The 18968-nt window shown below is 37.8% G+C and overlaps 1 protein-coding gene across 8 annotated transcripts in view; it reads right to left on the bottom strand.

Moving 5' to 3' along the window:
- The window catches only part of UBR5 (ubiquitin protein ligase E3 component n-recognin 5), a 123937-nt gene that overhangs the window by 41510 nt on the left and 63459 nt on the right, over positions 1 to 18968 (bottom strand). For 7 of the 8 annotated variants that reach the window (XM_032467730.1, XM_032467732.1, XM_032467728.1 and 4 more), the window contains exons 15-25: positions 18653 to 18762; positions 17705 to 17817; positions 16223 to 16366; positions 16016 to 16127; positions 15617 to 15771; positions 15136 to 15333; positions 10716 to 10926; positions 9632 to 9758; positions 5523 to 5674; positions 4997 to 5092; positions 4499 to 4622 (exon numbers count right to left, since the gene is read on the bottom strand). In XM_032467730.1, coding sequence (XP_032323621.1) covers positions 4499 to 4622; positions 4997 to 5092; positions 5523 to 5674; positions 9632 to 9758; positions 10716 to 10926; positions 15136 to 15333; positions 15617 to 15771; positions 16016 to 16127; positions 16223 to 16366; positions 17705 to 17817; positions 18653 to 18762 — 1542 coding nt within the window. The remainder of the gene's footprint in view (positions 1 to 4498; positions 4623 to 4996; positions 5093 to 5522; positions 5675 to 9631; positions 9759 to 10715; positions 10927 to 15135; positions 15334 to 15616; positions 15772 to 16015; positions 16128 to 16222; positions 16367 to 17704; positions 17818 to 18652; positions 18763 to 18968) is intronic. The other variant, XM_014566104.2, reaches the window with a different exon arrangement.

Raw genomic sequence — 18968 nt, 5'->3', positions numbered from 1 at the left:
AACATAAAAATATTAATAATCAATTATTTTCCTTCCTGATTTAAAAAAAAGTTCATGATGAAACAAAAAACTAGTTTTATTTTATTAAATAATATCTCACCATTCAAAGATAATCATCAGTGGTATTTTCTGGTCTCAAGCTGTATCATTTAAGAAAGCTACCTCTGTGAAATTCTTTTCCCTCTAAACCAAGCTGTCCTGTCCTGGCTTTAGTGACGCTAAAGACTAAACTAAACCAGCAAGCGCTCTGGAGTAAGCACCTTGTAGCTGCGGGCACAGTAAGAGGCCCTACCTCCCACACTGTGATGAAGACTGAAGAAATTACTACTTAAAAGGTTTGAGCACAACTCCTAGTAAAAAGCCTGTATTCAAAAAAAGTTAGCTATTATTATTAAGAATTTCCTCTTAAAAACGTACCTTAAATGTTCTACACTGAAATTCTCTTTCCTCCCAGATCCTTCGCATATCCCAAAAGTCGGTCCTCAGCCATTTGCATCTCTCTCTTCCACCACAGCAACTACCACTTCTCTGGCAATTCACTACAGTTCCAACATCTACACTGTCTACTTGTACGTCCACTTGGGACTTCCTGGTGACACTTAACAGTCAGCACGTCTAAAATTCAAATCATCTTTCTCCCCAGACCTGCTCTCTACCTGACTTATCTACGTTCTCCAACAGTATCCCTGTCCCAAGTAACTAACACAAAAATTGTAGGTTCTTCATGAAGTCTTTCTTCTAAGCAGTATTTTTTACTTTTGCACCTTTTTTTTTCATTTTCAATAACTCACTAGTTCAGTTTATTGCAACACATATTAAAGGCTATAACAGACATATAAAACAGCCTTGACTCTAGTCTCTACTCTTGCCTATTTTAATCCCTTTTTTATGCCACCATCTCATTTCTATTCCAATAATCCCACTTTGATACTGTTACAGTCTAACCAAGGCTATTATTCAGAGGATTTAAGCCAAGGATGGGGACCACAGTGGTGACGGTAATCTACTCTCTCCAGATCCACCAGCTGTTCCTCTCTTCTAATCCTCCACTTGTAATTGGATGAGTTACTGTTTCTTAAAATATTCATACTTCTCCAGTTCTATGTTACTGTTTCCTCTTCTCCCTCTATCTCGTGGTTCTACTCAAACTTTATCTTTATGATGCTTCTGACTACAAAATAAACATTTCTCCCTTCTGTTTACTCCAAAATACACTTATGTGTCCCTCCTATCCCCAAATAACATACATGCTACAAATGTCTAATATCCCAGTTTGATTATGGGCCACCAGATGACAGCAATAAAGCTGTGTTCTGCAATGCAATGTTTTCCAATTTTTAAAAAACAAAACAACCAACCAAGAAAATTTTCATACTACTTCTCTCTTCAGCTAAGTATGATCTGGTTAAAAATAACAGAATCCTCTGCATCTTCACTAAACAGGATAAGTTTATCAAAATTTACATTGTTTAGCTGATATTATAAAAGAAAATCCAACCACCTACACTTGGGATTAGAGATGACTTCAATTGAAAATAATAAACATTCTTTTTTAAAACTCCTCATCTTAACCACACACACACGCATGCACACACGTATGCACGTGCATCCCCATCACTGTGATGCTCAAACTGAGTGAGGTTCAACGATGTACTCTCCTAGCACTTAATATACAGCCAAAAACAGTCCAGTAAAAACGATTCAGACTGTGGCCAAGATGACAAAATTGGAAGAGCCTGAGCTCACCTCCTCCCACGGGCACACCAAAATTACAACTACTTACAGAGCAACGAACTGAAGACTAGCAGAAAGATTTTCCACAATTAAAGATAAAATGAAGGAACCACGATGAGATCAGCAGGAGTGGCAGAGATGCAGTGTAGTCGATACCCACCCCCCAGGACAGGGGACCCATAAACAGGAATATATCACAGCTGGAGGGGTTCTCTCTGAGGGGCATCACGCTTTCCAGCCCAGAGGTCCTGCACTGGGAAGACAAGACCCCAGAGGTGTGGCTTTGAAGGTCAACAGGGTTTGCAAACAGCAGAGCCAGAGGGCTGTAGAAAACAAAGACTCTGCTCGTAAACAGTACATACAAAATCTCACACAGGAATCTCAAAGGAGCCTAGGTTATGCCTACTTGCTGACCTTGTAGAGCCTCTGCCTGGGAACACAGATCTTGGTGGTAGTCATTTTGGTGACACTGGTTCTGACAAGTGCCATAATGATACTTAATAGGCTACCTCTAGCCTATTAGCGCCTGGGGCTCACCTGCCCGAGCAGCGTGCTGGTACTATACCCAGGCTCCTTTGGCCCTACCTACCAGCAGGCCAGGGCCAGCACCAGCCCTGGGACCCCTTAGATTGCACAGCCAGCCTTGCTGGGACCCAACCCCACTAGCCAGCAGGCTGGCACCAGCCCCAGGATCCCGAGTTGCACAGCCAGTCATGCCAGGAACCAACACCGCCTAGCAGCATGGCCACAGCAGAAAGGCCACGCGGCCCACGTAAGAGGCACTGTTAGAGCAATCAGCTCTGGTGACCCGAGAGGACTGTGCTGCTGGACCCATAGGATGTCTCCTACATAGGAGCACTTCTCCAAGATCAGGAAATGTAAGTGAGCTACCTAATACACAGAAATAAACAAAGAGAATTAGGCAAAATGAGGAGACAGAGGAATATGTTCCAAACAAAGGAATATGACAAAACCCCAGAACAAGAATTATATGAAGTGAATTAACCGGAATACTTGATCCAGCAAGGCTAACATTCAGGTACAGAGGAGAGAGTTTTACAGATAAGCAAAAGCTAAAATAGTTCAGCACCACGAAACTGGCCTTACAAGAAATGTTAAAGGGACTTCTTTAAGAGGAAAAGAAGAGACTACAACCAGAAATATAAAAATTACACACACAAAAGTCTTGAATCTCACTGGTTAAGGCAAACATACAGTAAAGACAGTAGACCAACCATGTACGAAAGCTAGAAGGAAAGCTAAAACACAAAAGCAGTAAAACCAGCTAGGTGCACAGTAAGCGGTTAAGGGACACACAAGACAGAAAGACGTAAAATAGCACGTCAGAACCATGCACGTGTGTGTAAGAGAGGCAGTTTTAAAAATGCAGGGTTGTTAGAATGTGTTCAACTTAAGAGATAAGCAACTTAAAACAATCACACATATATAGGTTGCTATATATAAACTTCATGGTAACCACAAACCAAAAACATTTAATATATACATTTTGAAAAAAGAAATCCAAACATAACACTTAAGACAGTCATCAAATCACAAGAGAAGAGAGCAAAATAAGAAGGGAACAAAAAAGAACTATAAAAACAACCAGAAACAATGAACAAAATGGCAGTAAGTACATATTGATCAATAATTACTTCAAATGTAAATGGACTAAATGCTCCAATCAAAAGACAGAGTGGTTGAATGAATTAAAAAAAAACTCATATATAAGCTGCCTATAAGAAACTTACTTCAGATCTCAACGTAAAAAAGGCCATTTATTATAATAGGCCCACAGCCAACATCATAATAAAAGGTGAAAAGTTGAAAGCATTTCCTTTCAGATCAGGAAGCCCATCTCACCACTTGCTTTCAACAAAGTATTCTAAGTCCTAGCCACAGTAATTAGACAAGAGAAAGAAAGAAGGGGCATCCAAATTGGAAAGAAAGAAGTAACACTATCAGTACTTACAGGTGACATGATACCACAGATAGAAAATCCTTAAGACGCCACCCAGGAAGCAATTAGAACCAATAAATGACTTGAGTAAAGGGCTGGAATTCCAGCCATGCCACTCACTTGTTTTGTGACCCTGGACAAATTAATTAACCTCTATTCCCGTTGCTTCAAATGTAAAGTGCGGATAATACTACCTACTCCAGACAGTTACATCCAGAGTAAGAGTTAACACAAGCAGAGCTGGGCACAGATTAAAAACTGTAATAAAAATGCACATCACTATGAGTTTGTACAGGAAGATAAACAATCATGCTGAAAGTAGAGATGCAATCTATTAACGGTTAATGAGCATTTACAACAGAGCACTTATCAAAAATTCTCTATGATCTCATAGTGATTCTGCTAGCCAAAAAGATTTCCAAAGAAACCATCAGAATCAGGAGTTTCAAATTACAGATTCCAGGCCTCATCCCAGACCTGCTGAGTCATACTTCTAGTAAAGAACCTGGGGAATAATCTGTAAAATTTTCAACTTCTCCAGGTGACAAATATAACTAATTTATGGATTCAAGATTTGAGACTAAGTATACTGTGCTCTTCTTGACATAAAAGTGCACACCCTGAACGAGCTAACATAAAATCTGTATCATCCTGAGAAGGCCTCACTGAGAGCTTAGTAACACAGAGAACACAATGCTAGATGCTGAAAAATTATTTTAAACTCAATTAAGATAACTGTCCATATATTAACAATAAAAGGAGCTAAGCTAAATCTTCCTATCAAAAGTACATTCAACTGCTTACTTGGCAGAAAGGAGTTCTCGAAGATAGGGCTGCAGGACAACACTGTCACACAACAGTTTTAGTATAAAATGAGCGTTGGCCTTTCGATCCTTGGATTCTACTACAGATGGCTCTGTGGAAGGACCTATAATGAAGCAGATCCACGTGGTAACAAAACAGGAGTAAACAAGACAGAGTGGAAGAATATTCTTGGATAATATACCAAGTATCTATTAAATAAATCCCCAGAAAAATACTCTAGTATTAGTAATAAATTAATAACTTCATTACAGAGAATGTAAACACATTTTAACACATTTTATAAATTTCAATTGATGAAATTTATGTACATATACAACACAATTTCACTGATATATGGAAGATAATTTAGAGAATTCAATACTTTTCAAGCCATGAAAAGTTTCCTTGAGATAAAGTGTAGATCTGTAGAAACCTACATAACACAGGGTGTACTTTTATCTTCCAAATGCTTAGGCAAATAAAACTACAGATTCTCACCTGGAATGGTGGAGGTGCTTGGTCCTTGACCGGTGCCAGTCGCTGCTGTGGTAAGAGATCCCACAGCAGGGGCCAGGATAAAATCAATGTCACCATCTTTCAGTAAACAGAACAGCAGGATGTACATCATTATAAGCAACATATCCCTAATATGTTCTCTTAACTGGCCTTAAGGCTTTTCTCTGCAAGCCTGAAGTCAAATTGGACAGAGGTTTAAGTGGAAACTTCTTTTCCGAACTATAATAGAAGGAAGCCACCTGGCAAATTATTAACTTATCTATGTATCACTCGCTGGCTTCTTACCCGTATAGGCATATATATTTCGTAGAAAAGGAATATCTAACAAGACTTTCTAGAATTCTGATTTTTAAGTTACAAACCCCTTAAACCAAATCTTTACAAACTAGTCATAGTATTATGTTAATTTTAATTATTTCAGATTTCTAAATATCCCATTGAAATGTTTATTTCTTTTCTTTCATGACTTTGTCTTTTTGTTAAAAGCTAATAAAATGTCAGATCTTACCAGGATCCATTGCAGGAGGGTCAGGAACCCAACTAGGGGGAGCTATGGGGGGTGAAACTGGATCTTGGTGGTCACTGGATGAAGCTCCAGCTTCATGTCTACCCAAACCAGCTGCTCTCAACGAACGTCTCATCATTTCCCGTAATCTCAAACTAGAAGAACACGGACAAAATCAGAGCTCACTACCACGTTTAAATGTAATGACAAGGTGCACAGAACTTCTCATCTGAGATCAGTTTGTTCTATAAGCAAATACTCCAGGCAGGAAAATGAAGTACAAATGCCAATTCTGGAATCACAGAGTAAGTCAATACCCAGTTCAGCACTAAAACCACTACATTAAGCTCCCACACAAACTTAAGCACAGGGAACAAAAGTTGCAGTGAAGTAAGATTAGAAAATAATCTTTCATACAATTAAGATAAATGAACAGCTGAACATTAAAACAAAAAAATTCTGTCCCCTGTTTATCATCAGTAAGAATTAGGTTTAATAGTAGACATTAGCGAACATATTGATTAGCACAAAACCAATACTATTAGCCTACTAAACCCCTTTTCTGTGATCTCAATAGCGAATGAATATCCACACAGTAAGTAGTTTTAAACAAAGACCAATTTAGATTTATTTTTATACAAAAAAAATTTATTTTAACAGTACAACTTTATCCCAAGGAAATTAATGAATGGAACTGGAGCTTATAAACTGTGTCATCAGATTAATGTCTGGGTGTGATTTATTTTTTCTCCTGCTATACAAAAAAAAAAACAAAACAAAAAAAACCCAAAAAACTGCACAGGTGTGCACATCACTAAAAAGATAAATAAATCATCACAAACACAGATCTCATTAGGGGAACTGGTAAACTACCTGTACAAAAATCTATACCTCTGAATGAAAGCTTACAAAGGCTACGAAATTAACACATTAAGAACTAGCAGCAATTAAGAGAAAGCACATAAGGCAAATCCCTTCACTTGGCCACAATTTTAGAGCTTCTAAATGAATAAAGAGTAAAAATTCAATTTTAAGGGCCAGGCAACACATAGGGGACTTCTTTCTCCCAGGCAGATTTAATCCCAAAGACATGACATTTCTGATGTGAAAGACCTAACACCTTACCAGGTACATTATACGTCTGCAAGTAAGTAACTCAGAAAGATTTGTATTGATGTTTGAATCTCTAATTCTAAGTATTATTTAATCCAAGGGTAAACGTGGTTCTTCCATACCAATACATTTTCAATTTTATAAGGAAAATTTGTTAAAAGACATTTACAAGATTTTCTTTTAGAGGCTACTTTCAGGAACACATTTATTTTATAAGGCTTGTGTAAGATGATGTACCTTTGGGGAGAGAAACATTCTTTGGAAGATTCTGCAAAGTAAATTTTAATGTCTCAAAAATATATTAGTTATTATAGTATGCACTATTAAAAATACCTATAGTTAATTCTTTTATGGTATCAGTGTCTTCTCTCTCCCAATTTAGAAATCTGAGTTCAAGAGTTTTTATAATATGACAGGGAGCAGGGTACAGTGATTATAGTGATTATTTCAGTCAAGGTCACTTCCCTGTCCAAAGATATCACCCACAGAGAATGGCAGGCTCCTTACCGGTAACAGCACACACCAGGGTGACTGTTCACACTGTGATGCTCCTATACAATTTAATTAAGCTCAATATAGACACTCGGTATCCTAATGTGTCTTACTCAAAACAGAGAGAAGAAAATCAGCAGTAACAGGGAGGCACTGCAAATAACCTGAAAACAAATGCATGTTTTGGGCTTATCAAGAAGAATGCTTACACTTACACCAGGGTCACAAACGCAATGCCTACTGGGCCTAGAAGGTAAAATAAATTGAGGAAAGGGCAGTCAGGTTTAAGAAGTAGGGAGTAATGGCAAACTAGAGGCATAGATGCTCATCTAAAGGCATTCAAATTAAAAAAAAAAAAAAAAAGTAACATAGCACAGGCCAAACAAAACATATATGGGCTATTCTCCAACCTCTAGCTTAGAGAAGATTAAGAATAAATGAAGATAAAGTGAGACCATAGCCTCATCTTGAACTTGCAAACTCCCAACTTTGTTGTAGTGATGTAGTCAATTCAATATTAAATGAGGGGGTCATTCTTTGTCATTTAAAAAAATTGTCCTTAACCTTTTTTCTTCAATAGTTCTTGGGAACATTTTTAAGTACAATGCCCAGCTCCTCATACAGATTCTTTAAGAACAAAAAACAAAAACAAAAAAAAAGAAAATTATTCTTCAAGATGTTGTACACAATTCATGAAGATTCACCTGTATCCTCAGTGGCTGAGGACAATACTGAGGAGATACCACCTTGGCTGCTAAGATTCAGAGTTTTGACATTTCTTCGTATAGGCTTGCCTGGAGTCATCGTATTTTCTGACAATATGGAAGAATTCAAGGATGATGTAATTTCCTCTTTGTAAGCACGTTATATCCATGCTACAGAAGCCTTAGAATCCAGTCATGTTCAAACATACCACTGTGACAAAAAAGCGAAGGTCATGTGTCTTCCAGATTAATAATCTCTAGAGTACATACACCTGCAATCAGATGCATCAATCAAGCTTTCCACTAAATCTGCCCTTTGTACTCAGGCACTATTGAGTCACATAACAAAACTTCTGAGTCAAATCATCATCTGAAGGCATTTAACAGTACTCCATTCAATATTGAAATTGCATCAGTTTTGAGCTTACAGCTCATGAATCCCAGCCTGCATACTCATCAAGGGGCATCGCCTAGAAAATCCATTGTAGGCTAGAGGAGGGTTTCACTTCAATGAAGCAGAGTCTGTGGACTTCCTACTGCCCGGCGTGGATAATAAGACTCCTGTGCTTTCATCTGTTCAACCGGCAGCCCTGAGTTTGAACTGGGTAAGAGCACTGCAGTGAAATCTTCGGCAAATGCCTCAAAGGAGCTTACTCTGCAAATTATTTCTGTGAGCAACACATCACCCACTCTTGAAGCTCCTTTTAGTCTTTGCCTTCAAAATAATCCTTACATGAAAAAAAGATGGCAGCACTGGCATTGGACCAACCATATCAGAGTCCAACTTGATTTGCACCTGTATTTTCCCTGAGGAAATGAAATACCTGAAATAATTCAGACACTAGTTTCTTCACGAAGAATTTAAGTTGCTTTCCATTTTAGACCAAACACTTTGCCTAGAATAGTCCTAAACAAATAAGCTGATGATAATTTCCATTTTGCATAGTCTACACATAATGTTTCTATACTGTCATTATAATTTGGTCACCCATAAATAGTTTTTGATAAATCTTACTTCAGGATGTTTTTGAACCTGGGAAGCTATCAAGTTGGAATCAATTTTAGAAGAATCATTTTTAAAGGGAAAGTTGAATATAGAACAGAAAATAGGCAAAGAGTGTCTTCATTTTAAGTAGACTTTACAACCTATCCCATTAGCACAGTAAGCAGTGCTTCTAATGATCTGTCAAGTAACCAAGAGTTTTGGCTCTCACGTCTAATATAAATGTGCTTTTTTTCCTTCAGGACAAAGAAACAAACAAACCTATACCCTGAGTTCTTTATATTCTTCATCTATTCAAACAGCTAGCAATTTTTAATATGTTATAAAGTTTTGTCCATCTCATAACTAGGAAGCCTGGAAATTTTAAATACCAAACATTCATAATATACAACAGTCTTTCATTTTCTCCCAGATGGTTAGGACATCGGTGAAACTGAGCTAAATAAGCAATCTGAAAATAAAAGATGGAGGTTCTTTCAATTATTATATTACTTGTTCTCCAACTAAAGAAAGTAACTTCCTAGGAAACAAGAATAATGAATTTAAAAGCACAAAGAATCAAGTTTGAACTACTTGTCTAAATTATCTCAATTTTTTTTTAAGGATCCTTGGTCCTACTGCTCTACACTTAAACTATAATTAGATATTATCAGATATTTTTCCCAGGGTGATATTGGGAAGAACAAAAAGAAAATAAAAAGACCCACCAATTCATGCACATCATAGGTAAGAGATACATTTCTTTCTGTACTTGGATTATGTTTCCGCCAATTAAACTTTCCTGGTAAAAATCACATTACCTTCGGCTACTTGATGATCCGGCCCGATTACCTGGGCCATTACTTGAAACAACCGATATTGCATTTGCAATGGCCTCAACAGCAGAAAGCCTTTCTGCAAATGTATTTCTTTCAGAGCGCTCTGCTTCTGGAACATAACAGAAAAAATTAGGATCAGTTTAAACTTCGAAAATAACTAAGAGATTAAGTATGAAAAGACCATGAATGTTGACTGCTATGTATTTTAGTGTTCTAAATCACATACTACTGATAATTAATAGCTTAATTTTTCCTCCTTAGAGCAACAAACACTTAAGCCAGATTGAACTAAAACCTTTAATATGTGAATTATTTCCTTATTCTGCTTTACTTTTCAACCCCCAAAGATAAGAATTTCAACCTTAGAGATAAAAATAAGGTTATCTGTAAGCAGGCTGAAATGTACCTTTCACTACCGACGAAGAAAAGACCCACGTACTAGTACCTCATCTTATTTATACACTACTTATAATCCTTTAGTGAGTCAATGATAATGAGACAAAGGTCAGAAACTTGCAAACCACTATTCAAAAATGTAGCTATCAGCATATATCGGCAGAATTCAAAATAAGGGAAACCATTGTGAATTACACAGCTGCATTTTAGGTTTTCAGTTTCCCCTTCACTACATCAATTAATAACTTCATACCACAAAAGGCTTATTTACTTTTCCAAAAACACCTAACAATTCACTCTGAAAATTGGGATAAAGGCTGCCCCAATATAATTTAACTTGCTAAATTAAGTCCTATGGTAAAAATAGTCATCTGCAAGTATAAAACCAGGAAAGCTCTTTAAGTATTATACATACAGTTTGTATGTAACAGAAAGAATAGAATTTAAGATGACAGAAACACATTGATAAAAATTTTATTTACTCATGTTACATACATCATCATATAAACAAGAAAACAGGTGTTTTTACCTTCTGAGAATGTCAAAACTCCTGCATTTTACAGAGAAAAGTAAAAGTACAGACTATTTATAGTGAGTTATTTCCTTTTCTTTTAATAATTTTTATATTTCCAAAATTCTTCTTAAAGAATGTTATAGTTCTTAATCTCACCCTCTTCTTCTTTAGTTTCCTTATTGCTCGTTGGAAAGCAAACTGATACACAAGCATGCAAAATATTGCGATTTCCATCACATCTGTGGCTGATGAATGTCTGTAGCATCTGTAGATTCTGCTCTAAAACAACCGCTTGCTCCAGATTCATAAGATATTGTCGACAGGCCTCATAGTCACAGCGTAGGATGTGCTGCATTAAGGTTTGTTTCTGTGCTCAGACAATTTAGGAAAAAAACTTCAATGAATTCGAATAGCACACTTCACATGTCAAAAAATTCTCACGGCCAACAAATAAGCAGAGACAATTTAAAGTGGTCTGGCAGAAGAAGCCGAACTTAAGGGTACCCTTAAGCAGAGAATACAACTGACAGGAATGGAAGAATGGGTAAAACTTTCTGTAAGGGACCAGTAAATATGTTCAGCTTCTGCAACTAACTCAACTCTGACTGCAGAGGGAAAACAGCCATATACAACGCATAAACCAACAGAAGTGGCTGGATCAGACCTACAGATCAGTTTACAGACCCCCGGTTTATGTCATATATAACCATTAAATTGGAACTCTGTTAGTACTGTTAACCAATTAAGCACAGGATATACATTTTATTCGAAGCTTATTCTCAGTCTCTCATGCTCTTTAAGGTTACATCACACCATGATACATGAAAACAAAAACTCTCAACTCCCTCCTGGAAATCATGACGGATGTAATCCCCCAAAGGTGACAACTAAAGTACTTCACTTCATTGTCAAAGACAGCAGTCCTGATAAAGTACTTACAGAACATAACATTTTTCTACCTACTAAGAAGTAGTATGCTATGGACTGAATATCTGCATTCCACCCCTCTCCCCACCACCGAATTCATGTTGAAGCCTAACCCCCAGTGCGATGGTATCTGGAGGTAAGGCCTTGGGGCGGTGATTAGGTCATGAGGATGTGAATGTGATCTGTGTCCTTAAAGGGGGCTGAAGGGACCAGAATTCTCCCCTTCCACTGTGTGAGGACACACTGACGTCTATGAATCAGTAAAGGGGCCCTCACCAGACACAGAATCTGCCCATGCCTTGATCTTGAATTTCCCACCTTCCTTAACTGTGTGAAGTAAATTTCAGTTGTTTACAAGCCACTCTGTCTGTAGCAGCCTAAACAGACTAAGACAAAGCACGAACATACCAAAGAGCTCAAATGTACTCTTTTCAGAAAGTAAACTACAGTTATGGAATATTTAATGGACTGAATGTAAAGCATTAGTTATGGAAAACAAGTCTATTTGTTCATTTTTAACTAGAATTAGAAACTGGAAGAAAGCAGGTGGGAAAAGAATGGGTGGGAATGCAAAGGAAGGAAGAAAGACGCTTTTGAACTTGCCAGGTCCCCCTAAACTGCCTAAATTACCTACCCCTTCCCTCAATCCTGAGGGACAAGAGGAGGTTAACAATGAGGGAAAGAGGGCACAATGAAGTACAGCTAAAAAACTATTTTCGGTACCTGACACATGTGAGATAGGCCATTCTAACCGTGGAACTAACTATGGTTCTGAGGTGACCCCATAAATTGCAAGCTCCAGTTCAAGAATATGAGGTGGGCCACAGAAGACTAAATTTGCCAAAGTCTAGCGACATATATGCAAAACCACTATGTTGAGAGAATATGTCAAAGTTTCTTCAAAGAACAAAAAGCCCAGGACTTTAAAAAAAAATTACTAAAATCAGTATTTTTTCTTGCACACTGCTGTGATACAGAATGCTTTCAGGCAATCGGCTAGTCTCTTGGCTGGAAGCAGCTACTCTACAGGGAGCTCTCATCTCCAACCTGCTGGCCAGTACATGGGCTCTCATGCTAGAAGTATCAATACCATACTTACCATGTTATTGCAAAGAAGTTTACTCTGCATCACTATGTTGTATTTGTCACTTATTCTCATAACAAAAGGCAGAGAGTTCAGTAAAAATTTCTTCTATGTTTATTGGGCATCAAGCCCTAGTAAATGAGGCACAAAGATAAATGATGACACATTTTGTCTTTACCCTTGAGATGCTGACAAAGTGCAGGGGTCACAGAATCAAATGCCTACAGAAGCATCTGAAATAGTATAAATGAATGGAGGAGGCTGTGTGTAAAAAAGATCACACGAACCGTGTAATAAATAAATGACAACTAACATTTGGACTCAGAGCAACAAATTTTAAGTAGTGGGAACTGCAATAAATTGGACAGCCTATGTATATAGCCTTTAACAGGAACAGACTAATGTTTTTATGACGGCCCAGTGTTAGCAGATCTCATTTTTTTAGAAGCAACTGAAAAATCTGGATTTTAAATATAAATCCTGTGATTTTAAATGCTGGCGACCAATCCAGAATTTTTAAATGAAGTGAAGCCTATCTCTAGGAGCCAAGTTCAGGCCACAGCCATCAACTTTAAACCCCACGCCCCTACCAATTTGGAACCACTATCTAGTAGGTTACAATTAAAGCTAAACTAAAAACAGGAGCACCGTGTCTCTAAACAAAAGCTCACAGGTAGCTCTCAGGAGCACCTGCATTCAGACTACTCTAGGTGCAAGTCTAACAGAAGTCTGCTTATCACCTCTAACCTGATGGAGGGTAAATGAGCTCCCATACTAAGCTCCATATCCATCCTTTGTAGAAAGACTTCTCAAAAGAGTTGTATTTATCTCCAGTTCCTCAACTCCCATTTTCTCCTTAGCTCACTCTAATCAGGCTCTAATTCCCACTGTCAACAATGACCTAGATGAAGCCAAACCCAAAAGTCAGTATTCAGAACATGCCTTACTGGCCTACAGCATCATTTGACACAGCTGATCAACACATCCTGCTTGACAACACGCGCTTCACTTGGTTTCCAAGACAACACTCATTCTAGTTTTCCTCCAACCCTTCTCAGTCACTTATGCAGGTTCCTCTTTATCTCCTGGTATTTAAATGCTGAGACTATTCTCATGGCTCAGTCTTTAGGCCTATTTTCTTCTCCAAGATTTTAGTAACCTCATTCAGTATAATCCCTTTAAATATCACAGACATACTAACAACTCCTAAGTGTATTTCTACAACTTAGGTCTCTCCTGGTCTTCAAAAGTCCACATCTAACTCTCTATTCACCATCTCCTCTTGGACATCTGACAGGAATCTTAAACTTGACATGTCTAAAACCAAACTCCTGAACCTGCTTCATCCCTACGATCTTCATCTCGATAAACGGCAATCTCATTCTTCAAAACCTCCCGCCCTCTTGCTTCTCCTATCTGACACTCTATATTTAGCCATTTAGCCACAAGCAAATCCTGCTGGCTCTACTTTAAAACATATCTAGTATATCTAGACTCATATCACTCATAACTCTACCTCCCGGGCCAAGCCAACATCACCTTCCACCTGAATTCTTCTAAGAGCCTCCTAACTGGTCCCCCTACTTCCAACCTATTCCCCTAGTGTTCTCAATGTGTCAGCAATGATCTTTTGAAAATGTAAGTCAAATCACATCAATTTCTGTTCAAATTGTTCCAGTAACTTCCAGTGGTGCTGCCTCCACATCTAGCAAATACATAAAACTCAACCACAGTATGTTCAAAACTAAACTCATCCTCTTCCCTATCCCATTTGTCTCTCCTCCTCTTTCTCATCTCCCTATCAACCACACCTAAATCAGAAGCTTTATAACCCCTTCCTTTCATTTACTGCAGACATTCTGTGACTAAGCTTTAGAGCTTCTACTTCTTTAACATCTCTTAAATCTATCCCCTCTCCCTCATTTCCAAGAATTCAAGCTTACTTTATTTCTAACACAATTACATTAGTTTTTAAAATCTGGTTTCTAAACTTCTATTCTGCATCCACTGCTCATCTTCTTTAAAACGAAACAAAAAATAGCTTAAAACCCTTCTCTGCTTAGCTTTCAGGGGAACGGCTACATCCTTAGGTTAATGTACAAGGTACCACAGCGCCTTTCTCCTACCTTCTCGGTTGCTACTCACTGGCCCATAGGAGCCATACCTTCTAGTTATAGCAGAAGGTACATATTCTCCCAACATGTTAATGAGATTCACAAACACCGTTCTTCATGCCTGGGGTAACACCTCCCACCTTTATTTTGCATCTAGGAGACCCCTATCTGACTATTTAAAGGTTATGTCCAGGCTTTACCTCCTCAGAGAAGCCTCTACAGCCACAGTTTGATTTATATCCCTTCCTTCTGTGCGTCTACAGCTGATGCATGCCTTACTCAAACACTTAAATCACACTGTAACCAACAGTGCTCAGTCATCCCTCTTGTCCTAACAGGCTATTAGCTCCTATAGGGAAGGGGCAATAAATGAGCTATTCCAGACTGTTTCCCTTGACTCTAGCAGTGTGTTCTGAATTGAAATGCCAAGTAGTTTCAGAAGTCAGATTACCTCTACAGCCATGATGATAATAGCAGCTTTCTTTTTGATTGTTGAATTGGCAGGAAGATTTATTAAAGAATGTACACCCATTCCAAGACTACTAATAGGTGGAAGATCAAGCCAATCAGGATCCCTTATTCCTCCCATGCAATCTTTGGCCATTGGGTAGATGGTACCATTTCCATCTCGAAGAATAATAGGAGACTCCTATAATAGAGGGGAAAATAAAAGTTTGGCTCATGATCAAAAATGTATGTCTGATTTTTACAATAGATATGTTTATTTTCAAATTAGTTATATATGTGTGTGTGTATATATAAAATATATATTAGTTTGTAATAATGATAGAATAAGAAACTTACTATTAAAATGTGCTGAATATTTTAATACTTCAGTAGTTTAATAACAAGCAAACTAGAGCCAAATCCTAAGCTTCACAAAAATCTCAATGTTGTGATAACATTTCAAAAGCTAAAATAAGCCTCTGTACCTGTCCAGCAGTGAAAATGGCTACATTCCTCTCGTTCTGACCAAGAAAAGCAATGCTGCTTGTAGGAAAATTATTTTCCTGTTCTGCTTTTCCTGTAGCAAGATCAAAGATACAGTACCGTACCCAATTTCCAGTCTTCAAAACAGCATGCACACCTTCAGAAACACATGAAGTTTTAAAAAAAAAAATTATTATACAGCTTTAGTAAACTCTAGTACATACCTACCAAATTTTAAATCTCTGGCCACATTTGAAATATAGATATATTTCCTTCCATAATGTTACACACAGGGGCAAAAACTCCCCAACGCCCCGAAACACTTTATCCTGTTCCCGTTTACTGCACAAGTATTAACAGGATAGAGAGTATACCAGCTGAAAAAGTTACAGAATCTTTACCTTTGGAATCCACATTCACTGCTAATATTTCTGTTTTTTCAGGTATACAAAGCTTTTTAGGAGTCCTTTGGAAACAGTCAGGAACTTTTGGTGTTCCACCAGTTTTGACAACCTGCATGACACAAAAGGAATTCAGCTCTCAAATCTATGACATACTCAAGGAGCCAGTCCCAACATTCGCCTGCTGAGGGATTCCACCACACTCACCTGCAGTTCATCAATTCTAAGTAACCTACAATCCTGCAGGAGAGAAGAAGGGTCAGCATCTGAACCAGAGCTGCTCTGACAGTTTGTATTACTGGACGTCCCTGGAAATTTTACAGCAACATAGGCACCATCCACTTTTAGCACCTAGAAACAGGTACATATGATAAATTTAACATTAACTCACATGAAATCAATATGCAAATTATATTCCCTGAACAAATTTAACACTGAAGACATCGAATTCCTTAGGAGTACGCTTCTTCAATGATCAGCAAGTTACAAAACTGACCTGAATACCCTCACACCAAAGCTTTGTTGTTGACGTCTATATTCAAGACATACTTTCTATAGAAAGACTGACCTATGCAGCCAGTGCTTAATCTGTGGATGTTCAACAATCAATTGAAAACACTAAGTATAACCCACAAAATCCTCCCATCCTCCTCCTTTGTTAGTTTAGAGCCTCACTGTGCAAAAGAACTTCGGCAGTGACAGTAACATTCTGTACCTGCGCCGTCCAGTATTGACAGCCGTCAGCCATGAGTGGCTACTGAGTGCCTGAAATGGAGGCTAACACGACTGGGGGACTGGCTTCTTAATGTTAATTTTAATAAACCTAATTAGCCCATATATGGCTAGTGGCTACAAAGCTGGACAACACAGGTATAGTCAGTAATGCACAGAAAGCCAAGCACGGAACTTGAAACCAGAATACTTGAGTCCCACCTCTGCTACTTACTGCTTTTGACTTTAAGCCAATGTGATCTTCTCAGAAAAAAATAGCTGCCCATAAACTACAGTTCTATTTGAAAATCAAACAGAATAGTGTATGAGAAAGGCCTTTGCAAATTGTAGGACATAATGTATCTACTCTGTCCTGTAAGTACAAGTGAAAGACCATCACATTTCAGAAACAAAAGAGCAATCAGGAAAACCTTTACTTTGCAGATATTCTACAGCTATGGACCCATTTTGTTTTTAACAATATATTAAGAGAAAGATGAAATTAATGGCCTTCCAGCTGATGGATTCCACTCACTTGGTTTCTTAGAAGGCAAGACCCTCTCCAGAAGAAGGGAAGAGAAGGTAGAAGCTTAAAGACAGAAGTAAGATTTTTCAAATGTTATGGAAGACAATCTCCATTAGAACTGTCTACTAGTTCCAAGGAATGGACTATATGTATCAAAGAGTAACGTTATCTCTTCACAACTTTTCTGTAAATTTAACGTCATTCCAAAATAAAAAAAATTTTTAAAGCCGCGTATCACCATGAATGCTCAAGGAGAGGCATAATAGTCATCAGCTCATCCGTCAGGGACAGAGGAGACGTGTGCATCAGATTAGGGGATTGGACTAAAGAGATCATCAGACACCATAAATAAAGCAGCCTCACAGGAAGGGCTGAATACTCACCAACCATAAATTCTTCAATAATCAGTACCATTAAAGTTAGTAATTAATTCTTAGCTATTCTGAACAAACCTTTCCAACAGGAACATTCTTAACATCTTCCACAAAAACGACTTCCCGAAGAGACCACTGCTCTTCGTTCACCTTCTCCTCCTCTTTCGGGGCAGGGGTGGACCGTCGTCGTTCTTAGACAACAACAAAATGGTAAGTACCAAAAAGAAAATGTGAAAGAGACTTTATAGATTTCATCTAAATAGATGAAAAAAGATCATTTGTAAAGGGATACATCATTGAGACATTTAAATAAGAACTTCATGAACTACTGCTTTACAAACTGAGTTTTTATGACCAACTTCCAGTTCAAATGAATTCATAGTGAAAGATACCTATATCCGTTAATGCCTAATGATATCACTATAAACAACTGCAAAGAAGAAACTGGAAACTTATTTTGGACCCTCAAAATTAGGCTATCTGACCAAGGTTTAAAAAGGAAGAACCGCTGGGCTATTTATAAAACTATTACATGGCTTAGTATACTAACTTTCAACTTCCTTGGGTACAAAGCAACTCCAACTATAAAATTTATTTTGGAAAGCTTAAAAAAAAAAAAAAAGAAACTCTTTAACTCCAAGGTGCAGTAGTAAATATAGGTTTATAAATTCTACAAATTCTGAGCAAAAGTTGAGACTAAGCCAAAACCGATTTACAGTAATGACAGCCTTAACCAAGGCAGGCAGTTCTCCAGCCAAGTGGCAGTTACTTCCTTCTATGACTGCAACACGTTTTATGTATTGTAGATTATAACTCTCCAAAACAGCAAGAATAGTTAACACTGTAAATACTGTTCTTCCATTTAAATAAAGTTGCACATTTCAAAATAAAAATCAAACTAGTAGGAGCACAATTTATATTGAGATGTTTAAAATGGTCTGAGTTGCTTCAAAGCAGAAACAAACTAAACACAGCCATCTGCCCTGGACCTCATTTTGACTGCTGTGCACTTCACATAAAACTTACTATATGGCATTGATGCACTGCTGGCGATCGAGGACGCATCACTGCATGTGGATGCTGGAGACGGTGGAGGACCCATTTCCGTTTTCACTGGTTCCTGCTTACTTTCAGGCCTGAGATTAGAAATAAGATTCTCTTTATAATTAGGAAAATGAAATATTAGGAACTCACCAAATCATTTAAGACTCAAGTTTATTCTCATAGGGGAATGAAACAGTAAAAAAAATGTACACAATGGTAGTATTCTTTAGGACGCAAGGTACTGAAAAAGATACACAGTGCGTACTCCAAGTTTTTAATAATGTTTTAAAATAGGAAA

The sequence above is a fragment of the Camelus ferus genome, chromosome 25 (genome assembly GCF_009834535.1).
Source record: "Camelus ferus isolate YT-003-E chromosome 25, BCGSAC_Cfer_1.0, whole genome shotgun sequence".
NCBI classification, from domain to species: Eukaryota; Metazoa; Chordata; class Mammalia; order Artiodactyla; family Camelidae; genus Camelus; species Camelus ferus.
The sequence above is the reverse complement of the archived record's forward strand: the minus strand, read 5'-3'. Positions and strand labels throughout refer to the sequence as shown.